This window comes from Pristiophorus japonicus, chromosome 18 (genome assembly GCF_044704955.1).
Source record: "Pristiophorus japonicus isolate sPriJap1 chromosome 18, sPriJap1.hap1, whole genome shotgun sequence".
Lineage (NCBI taxonomy): Eukaryota > Metazoa > Chordata > Chondrichthyes > Pristiophoridae > Pristiophorus > Pristiophorus japonicus.
The window spans coordinates 52262516-52281973 of record NC_091994.1 but is presented as its reverse complement, the minus strand read 5'-3'; the positions used below and the strand labels follow the sequence as shown (position 1 = coordinate 52281973).

Here is a 19458-nt window from a genome sequence, read left to right as displayed (position 1 = left end):
CATTTCCCAATCTCTCCAGTTAAAAAATACTCTGCTTTTCTATTTTTCCTACCAAGTGGATAACTTCACATTTCTCTACATTATAATCTATTCGCCATGTTCTTGCTCTCTCACTTAGCCTGTCTATATCCCCTTGAAGTCTCTTTATAGAAACATAGAAAATAGGAGCAGTAGACGACCATTCGGACCTTCGAGTCTGCATCGCCATTCAATATGATCATGGCTGATCCTCTACATCAACACCATATTCCCACTTTTTCCCCATACCTCTTGATGTCTTTTGCATCCTCCTCACAACTTACATTCCCACCTAGCTTTGCATCAACAAACTTCGATATATTACATTTGGTCCTCTCATCCAAATCATTGAACTGCAAGCAACAGGGCAGAGTCTCGCTGAGGCCCAAGCACTGATCCTTGCAGTACCCACTAGTTACAGTCTGCCAACCCAAAAATAACCTGTTTGTTCTCGGTTTTCTGTCCGCCGTTAACCAATCCTCAATCCAATCTATCTATTATCCCCAATCCCAAGAGCCTTAATTTTGTTTAATAACCTCGTGTGGCACCATGAAAAATGTAATCCAGCGAGGAGGAAAAGGTGTAAAAGAATAGATAGCCATCCATGGCTAACTAAAGAAATAAAGGATGGCATCCAATTAAAAACAAGGGCATAAAAAGTGGCCAAAACTAGTGGGAGGACAGAAGATTGGGAAGCTTTTAAAAGCCAGCAATGACTAAAAAAAATGATTACGAAAGGGAGGATAGACTATGAAAGTAAACTAGCACGAAAATATAAAAACAGATAGCAAGAGTCTCTACAGGTATATAAAAAGGAGAAGAGTGGCTAAAGTAAATGTTGGTCCCTTAGAGGACGAGTCCGGGGAATTAGCAATGGGAAACATGGAGATGGCAGAAACTCTGACCAAATATTTTGTATCAGTCTTTACAGTAGAGGACACTAAAAATATCCCAGCAGTGGATAGTCAAGGGGCTCTGGGGGGGGGGGGGAGGAACTTAACATAATCACAATCACTCAGTAAGATAATGGGACTATAGACAGATAGCTTGTACCCTAGGGTCTTGAGAAGTAGCGGCAGGGATAGTGGACGTATTGGTTGTAATTTACCAAAATTCCCTGGATTCTGGGGAGGTCCCAGCAGATTGGAAAACTGCAAATGTAAAGCACCTATTTAAAAAAGGCCGACAGAATGTAGGAAACTATAGACCAGTTAGCCTAACATCTGCGGTTGGGAAAATGTTGGAGTCCATTATTAGAGCAGTAGCAGGACATTTGGAAAAGCATAATTCAGTCAAGCAGAGTCAGCATGGTTTATGAAGGGGAAGTCACAGGGCGGATAAAGGGGAACCAGTGGATGTGGTGTATTTGGACTTCCAGAAGGCATTTGACAAGGTGCCACATAAAAGGATAAAAATTCACAGTGTTGGGGGTAATATATTAGCATGGATAGAGGATTGGCTAACTAACAGAAAACAGAGTCTGGATAAATGGTTCATTCTCGGGCTGGCAATCAGTAACTAGTGGGGTGCCGCAGGGATCAGTGCTGGGACCCCAACTATTTACAATCTATATTAACGATATGGATGAAGGGACCGAGTGTAACGTAGCCAAGTTTGCTGACGATACAAAGATGGGAAGGAAAGCAATGTGTGAGGACACAAAAAATCTGCAAAAGGACATGGACTGCAGTACAGTCCAAGTGCATGAAACATAAAAGGTTAGTATGCAGGTACAGCAAGTGATCAGGATGGCCAATGGAAACTTGGCCTGTATTGCAAAGGGGATGGAGTATAAAAGCAGGGAAGTCTTACATAGAAACAGAGAAAATAGGTGGAGTAGGCCATTCAGCCCTTCGAGCCTGCACCGCCATTCAACAAGATCATGGCTGATCACCCACCCCAGCACCTCTCCCCCCCCCACACCCCCTCCAAGGACCACATCCAACTCCCTCCCGAACACATCCAATGAACTGGCATCAACAACTCTCCGCGGCGGGGAACCCCACAGGCCAACAACTCCCCGAGTGAAGAAGTCTCTCCCAATCCCAGCCCCAAACAGCCCACCCCCCCATCCCAAGAGCGTGCCACCCCCAACTCCGGACCCACCCAACACCGGGAACACTCCCCCCACACCCAACCCGCATCGTCCCGTCAGAATCCTTCCCAAATGCCGAACACCCCCGGATGTCGAGCCCCCAGTCCCGGCCACCCCAGAGCGATGCCAACCACACCACATCCACCGACCGCCATCTGCACAGTCAACCCGTCCACCCCACTCTGAACACTCCCCGCACCGAGGCACAGAGCCCCCAGGCCCGCCCCTCCAACACACTTCGCCTCCCCAAACCTTCGCTGCAATGTGGCCCCTCCTGTCCCCCGCCCTGGGTTTCTCCGCGCCCCCCCCCCCCACCACTCTCCCTCCATCCCCCGCCCCCATCTCCCCTCATCTTCCCTCTGCCTCCCCACACAGGCTCCCATCTTGGGGGCGGTAACTTTCTGGGGCAGGGAATTTTAGCCCCCAGCGTGGAAGTCCTGCTCCCGCCGCAGAATTGGCTTACTACCCCTCAATGGAAGCGGAGTGCAATTTCCCACACTCCACTTCCTTTGGGGGCAGTTACCGGGGCGCGACTGGATGCTCCTGTGACAGTTGGAACTGGTGCTCTCCACTCTCTCTCCTGTGACAGTTAGAACTGGTGCTCTCCACTCTCCTGTCCTACAGGGTATTAATGAGGCCACACCTGGAATACTTAGTACAGTTTTGGTTTCCATATTTAAGAAAGGATATACTTGCTTTGGAGGCAGTTCAGAGAAGGTCACTAGGTTGATTCCGGAGATGAGGGCGATGACTTGAGGAAAGGTTGAGCCTCCAGTCATTGGAATTCAGAAGAATGAGATGTGATCTTATCGAAACGTATAAGATTATGAGCAGGCTTGACTAGGTGGATGCAGAGAGGATGTTTTTACTGATGGGGGAGACGAGAACTAGGGGGCATAATCTTTTAAGGTGCCGCCCATTTAAGAACATATTAGGAACAGGAGTAGGCCATCTAGCCCCTCGAGCCTGCTCCGCCATTCAACAAGATCATGGCTGAGCTGGTCGTGGACTCAGCTCCACTTACCCGCCCTCGCCCCGTAACCCTTAATTCCCTTATTGCTTAAAAATCTATCTATCTTTGACTTGAAAACATTCAATGAGCCAGCCTCAACTGCTTCCTTGGGCAGAGAATTCCACAGATTCACAACCCTCTGGGAGAAGAAATTCTTTCTCAACTCGGTTTTAAATTGGCTCCTCCGTATTTTGAGGCTGTGCCCCCTAGTTCTAGTCTCCCCCACCAATGGAAACAACCTCTCTGCCTCTATCTTGTCTATCCCTTTCATGATTTTAAATGTTTCTATAAGATCACCCCTCATCCTTCTGAACTCCAAGGAGTAAAGACCCAGTCTACTCAATCTATCATAAGTTAACCCCCTCATTTCTCGAATCAGCCTAGTGAATCGTCTCTGTACCCCTTCCAAAGCTAGTATATCCTTCCTTAAGGTGACCAAAACTGCACGCAGTACTCCAGGTGCGGCCTTACCAATACCTTATACAGTTGCAGCAACACCTCCCTGCTTTTGTACTCCATCCCTTTCGCAATGAAGGCCAACATTCCATTTGCCTTCCTGATTACCTGCTGCACCTGCAAACTACTCTTTTGGGATTCATGCACAAGGACCCCCAGGTCCCTCTGCACTACAGCATGTTGTAATTTCTCCCCATTCAAATAATATTCCCTTTTACTGTTTTTTTTCCCCCAAGGTGGATGACCTCACACTTTCCGACATTGTATTCCATCTGCCAAACCTTAGCCCATTCGCTTAACCTATCCAAATCTCCTTGTAGCCTCTCTGAGTCCTCTACACAACCCGCTTTCCCACTAATCTTAGTGTCATCTGCAAATTTTGTTGCACTACACTCTGTCCCCTCCTCTAGGTCATCTATGTATATTGTAAACAGTTGTGGTCCCAGCACTGATCCCTGTGGCACACCACTAACTTCCAACCGGAAAAGGACCCATTTATCCCGACTCTCTGCTTTCTGTTCGCCAGCCAATTCTCTATCCATGCTAATACATTTCCTCTGACTCCGCGTACCTTTATCTTCTGCAGTAACCTTTTGTGTGGCACCTTATCGAATGCCTTTTGGAAATCTAAATACACCACATCCATCGGTACACCTCTATCCACCATGCTCGTTATATCCTCAAAGAATTCCAGTAAGTTAGTCAAACATGATTTCCCTTTCATGAATCCATGCTGCGTCTGCTTGATTGCACTATTCCTATCCAGATGTCCCGCTATTTCTTCCTTAATGATAGTTTCAAGCATTTTCCCCACTACAGATGTTAAACTAACCGGCCTATAGTTACCTGCCTTTTGCCTGCCCCCTTTTTTAAACGGAGGCATTACATTAGCTGCTCTCCAATCCGCTGGTACCTCCCCAGAGTCCAGAGAATTTTGGTAGATTATAACAAATGCATCTGCTATAACTTCCGCCATCTCTTTTAATACCCTGGGATGCATTTCATCAGGACCAGGGGACTTGTCTACCTTCAATCCCATTAGTCTGTCCAGCACTACCTCCCTAGTGATAGTGATCATCTCAAGGTCCTCCCTTCCCACATTCCTATGACCAGCAATTTTTGTCATGGTTTTTGTGTCTTCCACTGTGAAGACGGAAGCAAAATAATTGTTTAAGGTCTCAGCCATTTCCACATTTCCCATTATTAAATCCCCCTTTTCATCTTCTAAGGGACCAACATTTACTTTAGTCACTCTTTTCCATTTTATATATTTAAAACTAAGATGAGGAGGAATTTCTTCTCAGAGGGTTGCTGCCTGAGCACGCTGTGGAAGCTGGGTCATTGAATAAATTTAATAAATTTAGATAGACAATTTCTTAGCCAATAAGGGAATAAGGGGTTCTGGGAAGCGGGCAGGGAAGTGGACCTGAGTCAGTGATCGAATCAGCCATGATTGTATTAAATGGCAGAGCAGGCTCGAGGGGCAATATGGCCTACTCCTGCTCCGAGTTCTTATGTCCTTATCAAATGCCTTCTGAAAATCCAAATACACCACATCCACTGCTTCCGCCTTATCTATTCTGCTAATTGCAACCTCAAAAGGCTCTTAATACATTTGTCAAACAGGAATTTCCTTTCATAAATCCATGTTGATTCTGTCCAATCCTATTATTATTTTCCAAGTGCCCTGTTGCCACATCATTAATAATAGATTCTAGCATTTTCCCCACTGCTGATGTCAGGCTAACCGGTCTGTCATTCCCCGTTTTCTCTCTCCCTCCTTTCTTAAATAGCAGGGTTACATTAGCTACCTTCCAATCTGCAGGAACTGTTCTGGAATCTATGGAATTTTGGATGATGACAACCAATGCATCCACTATCTCCATAACTACCTCTTTTAAAACTCTAGGATGTAGACCATCTGGTCCAGGGGATTAATTAACTTTCAGTCCCATTAATTTCTACAGTACTTTTTTTTTTATAACTAATACTAATTTCTTTCAGTTCCTCATTCTCGCTCGATCCTTGGCTCTCCACTATATCCAGGAAGTTTTTTCCTTCTTCGTGACGACAGACACAAAGTATTTGTTTAATTTCTCTGCCATTTCCTTATTCCCCATTATAATTTCTCTTGTCTCAGCCTGTAGGGGTTTACTCTCATTCTATTTTCCCCTTTCTTGATCAAGTCCTTGGCCTTCGTTTGTTGAATTATAAAATCCTCCCAAGTATCAGGCTTACTACTCTTTTTAGCAACATTATATTCTCCCGACCTTCCTTTCTCACCATTCATTTTCTGACTGTGCAGGCTCATGCTTGGGTGGAGTTCCACAGGAGCCTGGTGATCTCAGATACCTTGTCCAAGTAATCAATCTTTATACACAAGTGGCTATCAATGGGCACAGCAGGTGAATCCCGATATTGTCCTCCACTAATATCCACATATCTGTACAGTATCAGTGGGGAATCACTGGATAATGACCGAAGGCTGGGGGGGTGGGGGAAGGGATGGGCGATCCTGGCTGATTTTTCCATTTGTAGCCAGGGTGCTCAGGCCCGGTAGACATAGTTCAGCACAGACTGGTCAAACTGAAGCTTCACTGCCTCTATGGCTCGGGTGGGCTCAGCAGGTTTTAAAGCAGCATTGCACCTCACTGTACCAGACTAACAATTCAGTGATAATGTCACTGTGATAAGCATCTTTCTTAACGTAAAATTAACCGATACTGAAATGGTCTGGTCTCTCTCACTTGGAAGCCATGACTATTATCAAGCGGCAGCAGAATCCTGAATGAAAGCCTTCTCCCCTTTGCTCATTCACTGAGGTACAGTTCTACAGGCATCAGTCACCATCCTGTACCTTGCTTCAATTGCTCACGAGCCTTGACACAGCAAGCTATTCGATCTAGATGGATGCCCTGCTCACTCAACAAACATACTAACCCATCGGGCAATGGGAAAAGCCCGACTCTCTCTTTTCCCTCTTATTTTCTATCAGTAGTCGAATTCCACTACACCACTCATGAGCTAAACATAGAAATTAAATTTGTAACCTTCTCAACGTAACTACTTATGTCCCACTAAATATTTCAGACGACCTCTCAGCGTTTCACTGTTTTCCTCCTCTTGCTCTCTATCTGCATGGCCTTCAATTTCTCTCTCTCCGTTTCTCACCTTTTTCCTTTCAACTCCCAGAGAAGCCTACAGCCAAACTTAAGCCTATGATCCTGACAGGCGTAGATATGGTCGTGTCTCTCACTGGCTACAAAGCCACAATTCTATTCTTGGGGAATAGCGCAATCCTGAAACTCCCTTCAGAAGAGCCCAACTGTCACAGAAATACATGATATTACAGACCAGGACCTCATTTCCATCACCAATGGAACCAATAAGCAAAATTGTGCATGGCGGTGGGAGGGAGCGTGAGATGAATGTGAATGTGGAGGCCAGATAAACACAAGGCAAAGAACAAAAAGGGCCACTGTACAGCAAAATTCTAAAAGGACAAAGGGTGTTAAAAAAACAAGCCTGAAGGCCTTGTATCTTAATACAAGGAGTATCCGTAATAAGGTGGATGAATTAACTGTGCAAATAGATGTTAACAAATATGAAGTGATTGGGCTTACAGAGACGTGGCTCCAGGATGATCAGGGCTGGGAACTCAACATCCAGGGGTATTCAACATTCAGGAAGGATAGAATAAAAGGAAAAGGAGGTGGGGTAGCATTGCTGGTTAAAGAGGAGATTAATGCAATAGTTGGGAAGGACATAAGCTTGATTGATGTGGAATCTATATGGGTTGAGCTACAGAACACCAAAGGGCAAAAAACGTTAGTGGGAGTTGTGTACAGACCTCCAAACAGTAGTAGTGATGTTGGGGAGGGCATCAAACAGGAAATTAGGGGTGCAATAAAGGTGCAACAGTTATAATGGGTGACTTTAATATGCACATAGATTGGGCTAACCAAACTGGAAGCAATACGGTGGAGGAGGATTTCCTGGAGTGCATAAGAGATGGTTTTCTAGACCAATATGTCGAGGAACCAACTAGGGGGGAGGCCATCTTAGACTGGGTGTTGTGTAATGAGAGAGGACTAATTAGCAATCTCATTGTGCGAGGCCTCTTGGGGAAGAGTGACCATAATATGGTGGAATTCTGCATTAGGATGGAGAATGAAACAGTTAATTCAGAGACCATGGTCCAGAACTTAAAGAAGGGTAACTTTGAAGGTATGAGGCGTGAATTGGCTAGGATAGATTGGCGAATGATACTAAAGGGGTTGACTGTGGCAGACATTTAGAGACCGCATGGATGAACTACAACAAGTGTACATTCCTGTAAAGGGAAGGTGGCTCAACCGTGGCTATCAAGGGAAATCAGGGATAGTATTAAAGCCAAGGAAGTGGCATACAAATTGGCCAGAAATAGCAGCGAACCCAGGGACTGGGAGAAATTTAGAACTCAGCAGAGGAGGACAAAGGGAAAATGGAGTACGAGAAGAAGCTTGCAGGGAACATTAAGACGGATTGCAAAAGTTTCTATAGATATGTAAAGAGAAAAAGGTTAGTAAAGACAAACGTAGGTCCCCTGCAGTCAGAATCAGGGGAAGTCATAACTGAGAACAAAGAAATGGCAGACCAATTGAACAAGTACTTTGGTTCGGTATTCACTATGGAGGACACAAACAACCTTCCGGATATAAAAGGGGTCAGAGGGTCTAGTAAGGAGGAACTGAGGGAAATCCTTATTAGTCGGGAAATTGTGTTGGGGAAATTGATGGGATTGAAGGCCGATAAATCCCAGGGCCTGATGGACTGCATCCCAGAGTACTTAAGGAGGTGGCCTTGGAAATAGCGGATGCATTGACAGTCATTTTCCAACATTCCATTGACTCTGGATCAGTTCCTATCGAGTGGAGGGTAGCCAATGTAACCCCACTTTTTAAAAAAGGAGGGAGAGAGAAAACAGTGAATTATAGACCGGTCAGCCTGACCTCAGTAGTGGGTAAAATGATGGAATCAATTATTAAGGATGTCATAGCAGCGCATTTGGAAAGAGGTGACATGATAGGTCCAAGTCAGCATGGACTGTGAAAGGGAAATCATGCTTGACAAATCTTCTGGAATTTTTTGAGGATGTTTCCAGTAGAGTGGATAAGGGAGAACCAGTTGATGTGGTATATTTGGACTTTCAGAAGGCTTTCGACAAGGTCCCACACAAGAGATTAATGTGCAAAGTTAAAGCACATGGGATTGGGGGTAGTGTGCTGACATAGATTGAGAACTGGTTGTCAGACAGGAAGCAAAGAGTAGGAGTAAATGGGTACTTTTCAGAATGGCAGGCAGTGATTAGTGGGGTACCGCAAGGTTCTGTGCTGGGGCCCCAGCTGTTTACATTGTACATTAATGATTTAGATGAGGGGATTAAATGTAGTATCTCCAAATTTGCGGATGACACTAAGTTGGGTGGCAGTCTGAGCTGCGAGGAGGATGCTTTGAGGCTGCAGAGTGACTTGGATAGGTTAGGTGAGTGGGCAAATACATGGTAGATGAAGTATAATGTGGATAAATGTGAGGTTATCCACTTTGGTGGTAAAACAGAGACAGACTATTATCTGAATGGTAACAGATTAGGAAAAGGGGAGGTGCAACGAGACCTGGATGTCATGGTACATCAGTCATTGAAGGTTGGCATGCAGGTACAGCAGGCGGTTAAGAAAGCAAATGGCATGTTGGCCTTCATAGCGAGGGGATTTGAGTACAGGGGCAGGGAGGTGTTGCTACAGTTGTACAGGGCCTTGGTGAGGCCACACCTGGAATATTGTGTACAGTTTTGGTCTCCTAACTTGAGGAAGGACATTCTTGCTATTGAGGGAGTGCAGCCAAGGTTCACCAGACTGATTCCCGGGATGGCGGGACTGACCTATCAAGAAAGACTGGATCAACTGGGCTTGTATTCACTGGAGTTCAGAAGAATGAGAGGGGACTTCATAGAAACGTTTAAAATTCTGATGGGTTCAGACAGGTTAGATGCAGGAAGAATGTTCCCAATGTTGGGGAAGTCCAGAACCAGGGGTCACAGTCTAAGGATAAGGGGTAAGCTATTTAGGACCGAGATGAGGAGAAACTTCTTCACCCAGAGAGTGGTGAACCTGTGGAATTCTCTACCACAGAAAGTTGTTGAGGCCAATTCACTAAATATATTCAAAAAGGAGTTAGATGAAGTCCTTACTACTAGGGGGAATCAAGGGGTATGGCGAGAAAGCAGGAATGGGGTACTGAAGTTGCATGTTCAGCCATAAACTCATTGAATGGCGGTGCAGGCTAGAAGGGCCGAATGGCCTACTCCTGCACCTATTTTCTATGTTTCTATGAATAATATAGGATGAATCATTAGTTGTGTGCAGTTTTGGGACGTCCCATTATAGAAAGGGCATTAAAGCCATAGATAGCGTACAATGTACACTCACCAGGGATGGAAAACTATATCTATGAGGAGAGACTTGAGATATTGGGACTGTTCCCACTGGAGCAGTAGATTAAGAGGAGATTTAATCGAGATTTTGAGATTATGCAGGATGCTGTTCTTCCCTTTAACCTTCTCTATTATTCCTGAATATTTTATAGCGAGGAATATTTAGTTCCCAGTTCCCCTCTGGCTGAAGCCAAGTTTCTGTTCTCATATCACATAGCATCTCTAGTTCCTCAGTTTAATTTATATTTTGTGAGGTTCTCATACAAGGACTGGCCATTCATACTCCTAATTCCATTTCCCCTTCAATTGAGTCTGTCTGTAGATGTGTTAGCACAATGCGTCGGCAATTTCTGTTCCTTACCCCTTCTATGAGCAATCTCTCCCTCTCCAGTGCCTCTCGCTCCAGTCTCTCTCTCTCAAGGCGCATCCTCTCAATCTGCAGTCGGTCTCGTTCCCTCTCCAGCATTTCTCGAGCTTCCCGCTCTCGTCGGGTTTCTCGGTCCAACGCATCACGGTCTCTGCTGGAAAAAGATAATAAACTCTTCAGGATTCATGGAATTTTACAGCACGGGGGGGCGGGGGGGGGAAAGAGAGGGGGGCGCGGGGGGAAGAGAGGGGGGCGGGAAGAGAGGGGGGGGGGAAGAGAGGGGGGGGGAAAGAGAGGGGGGCGGGGGGGGGAAAGAGAGGGGGGCGGAAAGAGAGGGGGGCGGAAAGAGAGGGGGGCGGGGGGGAAAGAGAGGGGGGCGGGGGGGAAAGAGAGGGGGGCGGGGGGGGAAGAGAGGGGGGCGGGGGGGGAAGAGAGGGGGGCGGGGGGGGAAGAGAGGGGGGCGGGGGGGGAAGAGAGGGGGGCGGGGGGGGAAGAGAGGGGGGCGGGGGGGGAAGAGAGGGGGGCGGGGGGGGAAGAGAGGGGGGCGGGGGGGGAAGAGAGGGGGGCGGGGGGGGAAGAGAGGGGGGCGGGGGGGGAAGAGAGGGGGGCGGGGGGGGAAGAGAGGGGGGCGGGGGGGGAAGAGAGGGGGGCGGGGGGGGAAGAGAGGGGGGCGGGGGGGAAGAGAGGGGGGCGGGGGGGGAAGAGAGGGGGGCGGGGGGGGAAGAGAGGGGGGCGGGGGGGGAAGAGAGGGGGGCGGGGGGGGAAGAGAGGGGGGCGGGGGGGGAAGAGAGGGGGGCGGGGGGGGAAGAGAGGGGGGCGGGGGGGGAAGAGAGGGGGGCGGGGGGGAAGAGAGGGGGGCGGGGGGGAAGAGAGGGGGGCGGGGGGGGAAGAGAGGGGGCGGGGGGGAAGAGAGGGGGCGGGGGGGAAGAGAGGGGGCGGGGGGGAAGAGAGGGGGGCGGGGGGGGAAGAGAGGGGGGCGGGGGGGGAAGAGAGGGGGGCGGGGGGGAAAGAGAGGGGGGCGGGGGGAAGAGAGGGGGGCGGGGGGGAAGAGAGGGGGGCGGGGGGAAGAGAGGGGGGCGGGGGGGAAAGAGAGGGGGGCGGGGGGGAAAGAGAGGGGGGCGGGGGGGAAAGAGAGGGGGGCGGGGGGGAAAGAGAGGGGGGCGGGGGGGAAAGAGAGGGGGGCGGGGGGGAAAGAGAGGGGGGCGGGGGGGAAAGAGAGGGGGGCGGGGGGGAAAGAGAGGGGGGCGGGGGGGAAAGAGAGGGGGGCGGGGGGGAAGAGAGGGGGGCGGGGGGGAAGAGAGGGGGGCGGGGGGAAGAGAGGGGGGCGGGGGGGAAGAGAGGGGGCGGGGGGGAAGAGAGGGGGGCGGGGGGGAAGAGAGGGGGGCGGGGGGGAAAGAGAGGGGGGCGGGGGGGAAAGAGAGGGGGGCGGGGGGGGAAAGAGAGGGGGCGGGGGGGGAAAGAGAGGGGGGCGGGGGGAAAGAGAGGGGGGCGGGGGGGAAGAGAGGGGGGCGGGGGGAAGAGAGGGGGCGGGGGGGGAAGAGAGGGGGGCGGGGGGGGAAGAGAGGGGGGCGGGGGGGGAAGAGAGGGGGGCGGGGGGGGAAGAGAGGGGGGCGGGGGGGGAAGAGAGGGGGGCGGGGGGGAAGAGAGGGGGGCGGGGGGGGAAGAGAGGGGGGCGGGGGGGGAAGAGAGGGGGGCGGGGGGGGAAGAGAGGGGGGCGGGGGGGAAGAGAGGGGGGCGGGGGGGAAGAGAGGGGGGCGGGGGGGGAAGAGAGGGGGGCGGGGGGGAAGAGAGGGGGGCGGGGGGGAAGAGAGGGGGGCGGGGGGGAAGAGAGGGGGGCGGGGGGGAAGAGAGGGGGGCGGGGGGGGGAAGAGAGGGGGGCGGGGGGGGGAAGAGAGGGGGGCGGGGGGGGGAAGAGAGGGGGGCGGGGGGGGAAGAGAGGGGGGCGGGGGGGGAGAGAGAGGGGGGCGGGGGGGGAAGAGAGGGGGGCGGGGGGGGAAGAGAGGGGGGCGGGGGGGGAAGAGAGGGGGGCGGGGGGGGGGGGGAAGAGAGGGGGGCGGGGGGGGGAAAGAGAGGGGGGCGGGGGGGGGGAAAGAGAGGGGGGCGGGGGGGGAAGAGAGGGGGGCGGGGGGGGGGAAAGAGAGGGGGGCGGGGGGGGGGAAAGAGAGGGGGGCGGGGGGGAAAGAGAGGGGGGCGGGGGGGGGAAAGAGAGGGGGGCGGGGGGGGAAAGAGAGGGGGCGGGGGGGGAAAGAGAGGGGGGCGGGGGGGGAAAGAGAGGGGGGCGGGGGGGAAAGAGAGGGGGGCGGGGGGGGAAGAGAGGGGGGCGGGGGGGGGAAGAGAGGGGGCGGGGGGGGGAAAAGAGAGGGGGGCGGGGGGGAAAGAGAGGGGGGCGGGGGGGGAAAGAGAGGGGGGCGGGGGGGGGAAAGAGAGGGGGCGGGGGGGGGAAAGAGAGGGGGGCGGGGGGGGGAAAGAGAGGGGGGCGGGGGGGGAAAGAGAGGGGGGCGGGAAAGAGAGGGGGGCGGGGGGGGGGGGGGAAAGAGAGGGGGGCGGGGGGGGAAAGAGAGGGGGGCGGGGGGGGGAAAGAGAGGGGGGCGGGGGGGGGGGAAAAGAGAGGGGGGCGGGGGGGGGGAAGAGAGGGGGGCGGGGGGGGGGGAAAGAGAGGGGGGCGGGGGGGGGGAAAGAGAGGGGGGCGGGGGGGGGAAAGAGAGGGGGGCGGGGGGGGGGGAAAGAGAGGGGGGCGGGGGGGGAAAGAGAGGGGGGCGGGGGGGGAAAGAGAGGGGGGCGGGGGGGGAAAGAGAGGGGGGCGGGGGGGGGGAAAGAGAGGGGGGCGGGGGGGGGGGAAAGAGAGGGGGCGGGGGGGGAAAGAGAGGGGGGCGGGGGGGGGAAAGAGAGGGGGGCGGGGGGGGGGGAAAGAGAGGGGGGCGGGGGGGGGAAAGAGAGGGGGGCGGAAAGAGAGGGGGGCGGGGGGGAAAGAGAGGGGGGCGGGGGGGAAAGAGAGGGGGGCGGGGGGGGGAAAGAGAGGGGGGCGGGGGGGGAAAGAGAGGGGGGCGGGGGGGAAAGAGAGGGGGGCGGGGGGGGAAAGAGAGGGGGGCGGGGGGGGAAAGAGAGGGGGGCGGGGGGGGAAAGAGAGGGGGGCGGGGGGGGAAAGAGAGGGGGGCGGGGGGGGAAAGAGAGGGGGGCGGGGGGGAAAGAGAGGGGGGCGGGGGGGGAAAGAGAGGGGGGCGGGGGGGGGGGAAAGAGAGGGGGCGGGGGGGAAAGAGAGGGGGGGGGAAAGAGAGGGGGGCGGGGGGGGAAAGAGAGGGGGGCGGGGGGGGAAAGAGAGGGGGGCGGGGGGGGGAAAGAGAGGGGGGCGGGGGGGGGAAAGAGAGGGGGCGGGGGGGGAAAGAGAGGGGGGCGGGGGGGGGGGGAAAGAGAGGGGGGCGGGGGGGGAAAGAGAGGGGGGCGGGGGGGAAAGAGAGGGGGGCGGGGGGGAAAGAGAGGGGGGCGGGGGGGGAAAGAGAGGGGGGCGGGGGGGAAGAGAGGGGGGCGGGGGGGAAGAGAGGGGGACGGGGGGGGAAGAGAGGGGGACGGGGGGGGAAGAGAGGGGGACGGGGGGGGAAGAGAGGGGGACGGGGGGGGGAAGAGAGGGGGGCGGGGGGGAAGAGAGGGGGGCGGGGGGGGAAGAGAGGGGGGCGGGGGGGAAGAGAGGGGGGCGGGGGGGGAAGAGAGGGGGGCGGGGGGGGAAGAGAGGGGGGCGGGGGGGAAGAGAGGGGGGCGGGGGGGAAGAGAGGGGGGCGGGGGGGGAAGAGAGGGGGGCGGGGGGGAAGAGAGGGGGGCGGGGGGGGAAGAGAGGGGGGCGGGGGGGGAAGAGAGGGGGGCGGGGGGGGAAGAGAGGGGGGCGGGGGGGGAAGAGAGGGGGGCGGGGGGGAAGAGAGGGGGGCGGGGGGGGAAGAGAGGGGGGCGGGGGGGGAAGAGAGGGGGGCGGGGGGGGAAGAGAGGGGGGCGGGGGGGGAAGAGAGGGGGGCGGGGGGGGAAGAGAGGGGGGCGGGGGGGGAAGAGAGGGGGGAGGGGGGGGAAGAGAGGGGGGAGGGGGGGGAAGAGAGGGGGGGGGGGGGAAGAGAGGGGGGGCGGGGGGGAAAGAGAGGGGGGAGGGGGGGAAAAGAGAGAGAGGGGGGCCGGGGGGGGGGGGGAAGAAGAGAGAGAGAGAGAGAGAGAGAGGGGGTGGTGTGGAAAAAGGTGGTTCACTTTGCGAAGATGTGTTTAGTACTCTTGCTCTCTACTTTTGCATTGGTTCTTTCTCAGAGAACTTTACAAAACATGTGTCCTTAAATCAGCATGCAGAATTTCACCATTTTTCTCATGCGAAGCAAGACAGTTGAGAACTTAGTCAGATGCAGAATTTTGAACTGACCTGGGTCTCTCATAATCCAATACATCTCTCTTGTCCCAATGTCGATCTCGATCTCGGTCTCTATCTCGGTTCCGGTCTCGATCACGATCTCGGTCGCGTTCTCGGTCCCGGTCTCGGTCGCGATCCCGGTCTCGGTCTCGGTCGCGATCCCGGTCTCGGTCTCGGTCGCGATCCCGATTTCGGTCCCGATTTAGTTCTCGTTCTCGATTTAGTTCTCGTTCCCGTTCGCGTTCCCGTCCTCGCTCTCGTTCTCGATCTCTCAGTGCTATCAGTGTCTCGAAGGATACAATTTCTTTTGCTCTATTTTTGCTACGAGATATTCCGTTTTGACTCCTGGACCTCGTCTGTTTTCCCAGAAAGAAAATCATGGAAGATTAACTCTGGCCCAAGGCTCAGTTTAGTGACACATTAAATCCCCAATTGTACTGGGTATTTTGAGCAAAGTCTTCACAAAGAAAGATTTGCATTTATATAGCACCTTTTCTAACCTCAGAACGTCCCAAAGCACTTTACAGCCAATGAAGTACTTCTGAAGTGCAGCCACTGTTGTAATGTGGGAAACTCGACAGCCAATTTCTGAACAGCAAGCTCCCACAAACAGCAATGTGACAATGACCACACAATCTGTTATTATGCTGTTCATTTGAGTGATAAATCTTGCACTGGAGATAGCTCCCCTGCTCCTCTTTAAAATTGTGTCATGGTATCTTTTACGTCCACCTGAGGGAGCAGACAGGGTCTCAGTTTAACGTCCTATCCGAAAGACATCACTTGTGACAGTGCAGCGCTCCCTCACTGGAGTGTCAGTCTGGATTATGTGCTCAAGTCGATGGTGTGGGACTTGAACCCACAATATTCAGACTCATAGGTTACACACTGAGACACAGCTTACACATAATAAATTGCAATGCAGCAACACAATATGTGCAATATAATCAGCGCCCTCCCGGATGCACTTCCTCCACTTAGGGCAGTCTTTGGCCAGGGACTCCCAGGTGTCGGTGGGGATGTTGCACTTTATCAGGGAGGCTTTGAGGGTGTCCTTGTAATGTTTCGGCTGCCCACCTGGGGCTCGTTTGTCGTGTAGAGCACTTGCTTTGGGAGTCGCGTGTCTGGCACGCGAACTCTGTGGCCTGCTCAGCGGAGCTGAGCAAGTGTGGTCAGTGCTTCAATGCTGGGGATGTTGGCCTGGTCGGGAACGCTAATGTTGGTGTGCCTGTCCTCCCAGAGGATTTGTAGGATCTTGTGGCGACATCGTTGGTGGTATTTCCCCAGCAACTTGAGGTGTCTACTGTACATGGTCCATGTTTCTGAGCCATACAGGAGGGCGGGTATTACTACAGCCCTGTAGACCATGAGCTTTGGTGGCAGTTTTGAGGGCCTGGTCTTCAAACACACTTTTCCTCAGGTGGCCGAAGGCTGTACTGGTGGTGGTGTTGGATCTCATCGTCAATGCCTGCTCTTGTTGATAGGAGGCTCCCGAGATATGGGAAATGGTCCACGTTGTCCAGGGCCGTGCCATGGACCTTGATGACTGGGGGACAGTGCTGTGCGGTGAGGACAGGCTGGTGGAGGACCTTTGTCTTACTGATGGTTAGCATAAGGCCGATGCTTTCGTACGCCTCAGTAAATACGTCGACTATGTCCTGGAGTTCAGCCTCTGTAGGTGTGCAGACGCAGGCGTCGTCCATGTACTGTAGCTCGACGACAGAGGTTGGGGTGGTCTTGAACCTGGCCTGGAGACGGCGAAGGTTGAACAGGTTCCCACTGGTTCTGTAGTTTAGTTCCACTCCAATATGGACTGGAGGGTAGCTAATGTAACCCCACTTTTTAAAAGGGAGAGAGAAAACAGGGAATTATAGACCGGACAGCCCGACATCGGTGGTGGGGAAAATGTTGGAATCAATTATTAAAGATGTAATAGCAGCGCATTTAGAAAGCAGGGACAGGATTGGTCCAAGTCAGCATGGATTTATGAAAGGGAAATAATGCTTGACAAATCTTCTAGAATTTTGAGGATGTAAGTAGTAGAGTGGATAAGGGGGAGCCAGTGGATGTGGTGTATTTAGACCTTCAAAAGGCTTTTGACAAGATCCCACACAAGTGATTAGTGTTCAAAATTAAAGCACATGGTATTGGAGGTAATGTATTGACGTGGATAGAGAACTGGTTGGCAGATAGGAAGCAAAGAGTAGGAATAAACGGGTCCTTTTCAGAACGGCAGGCAGTGAGGAGTGGGGGTAGCGCAAGGTTCAGTGCTGGGACCCCAGCTATTTACAATATACATTGATGATTTAGACGAAGGAATTGAATGTAACATCTCCAAGTTTGCAGATGACACTAAGCTGGGTGGCAGTGTGAGCTGTGAAGAGGATGATAAGAGGCTGCAGGGTGACTTGGACAGGCTAGGCAAATGCGGTATAATGTAGATAAATGTGAGGTTATCCACTTTGGTGGTAAAAACAGGAAGGCAGATTATCTGAATGGTGACAGATTAATAAAAGGGAAGCTGCAACGAGACCTGGGTGTCATGGTACATCAGTCATTGAAAGTTGGCATACAGCAGGCGGTGAAAAAGGCAAATGGCATGTTGGCCTTCATAGCGAGAGGATTTGAGTAGAGGAGCAGGGAGGTCTTACTGCAGTTGTACAGGGCCTTGAATATTGTGTACAGTTTTGGTCTCCTAATCTGAGGAAGGACATACTTGCTATTGAGGGAGTGCAGCGAAGGTTCACCAGGCTGATTCCTGGGATGACAGGACTGATACAAGAAAGACTGGATCGACTAGGCTTGTATGCAATGGAATTTAGAAGAATGAGAGGGTATCTCATAGAAACATATAAAAATCTGACGGGATTGGAAAGGTTAGATGCAGAAAGAATGTTCCCGATGTTGGAGAAGTCCAGAACCAGGGGTCATAGTCTAAGGATAAGGGGTAAGCCATTTAGGACCGAGATGAGGAGAAACTTCTTCACTCAGAAAGTTGTGAGCATGTGGAATTCTCTGCCACAGAAAGTTGTTGAGGCCAGTTCGTTAGATATATTCAAAAGGGAGTTAGATGTGGCCCTTACGGCTAAAGGGATCAAGGGTATGGAGAGAAAGCAGGAATGGAGTACTGAAGTTGCATGATCAGCCATGATCATATTGAATGGTGGTGCAGGCTCGAAGGGCCTACTCCTGCACTTATTTTCTATGTTTCTAATATTTATCCCTCAATCGACATCACAAACAGATTATCTGATCATTATTTTGTTGCTGTTTGTGGGAGCTTGTTGTGCGCCAATTGGCTGCCACGTTTCCTACATTGCAACAGTCAGTACACTTCAAAAGAAAGTAAAGCGCTTTGGGGCAGCCTGTGGTGGTGAAAAGCGCTATAGAAATGCAAGCTCATTCTCTGTGTCCAACTGCCTTCAATGTTGACAGATTCTGCCTCAACTACCAACCCTGGAAGTAAATGTCACAGCTTCACAATGCTGTGCATGAAGAAGTTTCTCTCGCCCTATGTTCTAAATCTCTTGCATTTAATCTTCTATCTGTCGTCCTTCGTTCTTGACCCCTCAACTACTGGAAACCGTCTGCTTCGATCTACCCCACCCCATCCTTTCATCATTTTAAACAGTACTTCATACATGTATCCAATTAAAAGTAGAGATACACTAAAACCGCAAGGGTCAACATGTTAAATATGAACAAGTAACGTGTGCCCATTGAACAATTTATAAGGGATATCAATTCCTTTTTGGTCTTCACACTAAAACCACTTTAAAGAAACATTCGATCAGAAACAAACCAAACTGATGTTTAAAAAAAGAAAAGAAAACCTGCTGAGGGGAAAGAATCAAACAATTCAGATTGTGCCAAACTGTGCCCTGGGAAACCCTGGTGCTTGAAATGCAAAATTAAATGAGTCATTCCTAAACAAAGAGAGACACCAAAGGTGTTTCAACTCCTCACATCAGCTCAACATAACACTCCTCTAGGCTTCAGATCACAGGAATTACAGTGACAGGCAGCAAGCATGCTTCTCACACCTTGCAGTTGGAGCACACAGCAATACAGACAAGCAACGGCCCCTTGCATTCAGCTGCAGTAACTGTAAAGCCAGAACTTACCTTCCTCCTTTCTCGACTTCTCCTCCTTTCTGTACCTCGACTTCCTAGAAAATAATCAGAAAGGAAAGCAACCATTAAAAACTCAACCACTGCTGTGCTTTTTATTCCACACAAAATGTGACTCATCAGTATGTCAAATGTGTGACGGGTTGGAACTGAACAGCCTCAGAATAAACAGATTTTTGTTATTAATGCCGAGCTATTCAGACTGGAGGGAAGTGTACAGTGGCGCCCCCCCCTTCCAGGGTCGGTTTGAGGACCACTGCTCTTTTTGATGTATACTAATGACCTGGATTTGGGTATCTAGATGATACAAAACTCAAATTTAGTAAACAATGAGGAACATAGAAAAAGACCTCTGGAGGACATAGACAGACTGGTGAAATCCGCAGACACGTCAGATGAAATTTAATGCAGAGAAGTGTGAAACGATACATCTTTGTAGCAAGAACAAGAGGCAATATGAACTAAATGGTATCACTTTTAAGATGGTGTAGGAAGAATGAGACATGGCAGTGTACGTTCACAATCTTTTGAAG

General features: G+C 52.1%; 1 protein-coding gene across 3 annotated transcripts in view; it reads right to left on the bottom strand.

Moving 5' to 3' along the window:
- The window catches only part of LOC139228726 (scaffold attachment factor B1-like), a 122772-nt gene that overhangs the window by 41067 nt on the left and 62247 nt on the right, over window positions 1-19458 (bottom strand). For 2 of the 3 annotated variants that reach the window (XM_070860015.1, XM_070860017.1), the window contains exons 13-15: window positions 18920-18963; window positions 14808-15151; window positions 10415-10574 (exon numbers count right to left, since the gene is read on the bottom strand). In XM_070860015.1, the coding sequence (XP_070716116.1) occupies window positions 10415-10574; window positions 14808-15151; window positions 18920-18963 (548 nt within the window). The remainder of the gene's footprint in view (window positions 1-10414; window positions 10575-14807; window positions 15152-18919; window positions 18964-19458) is intronic. The other variant, XM_070860016.1, reaches the window with a different exon arrangement.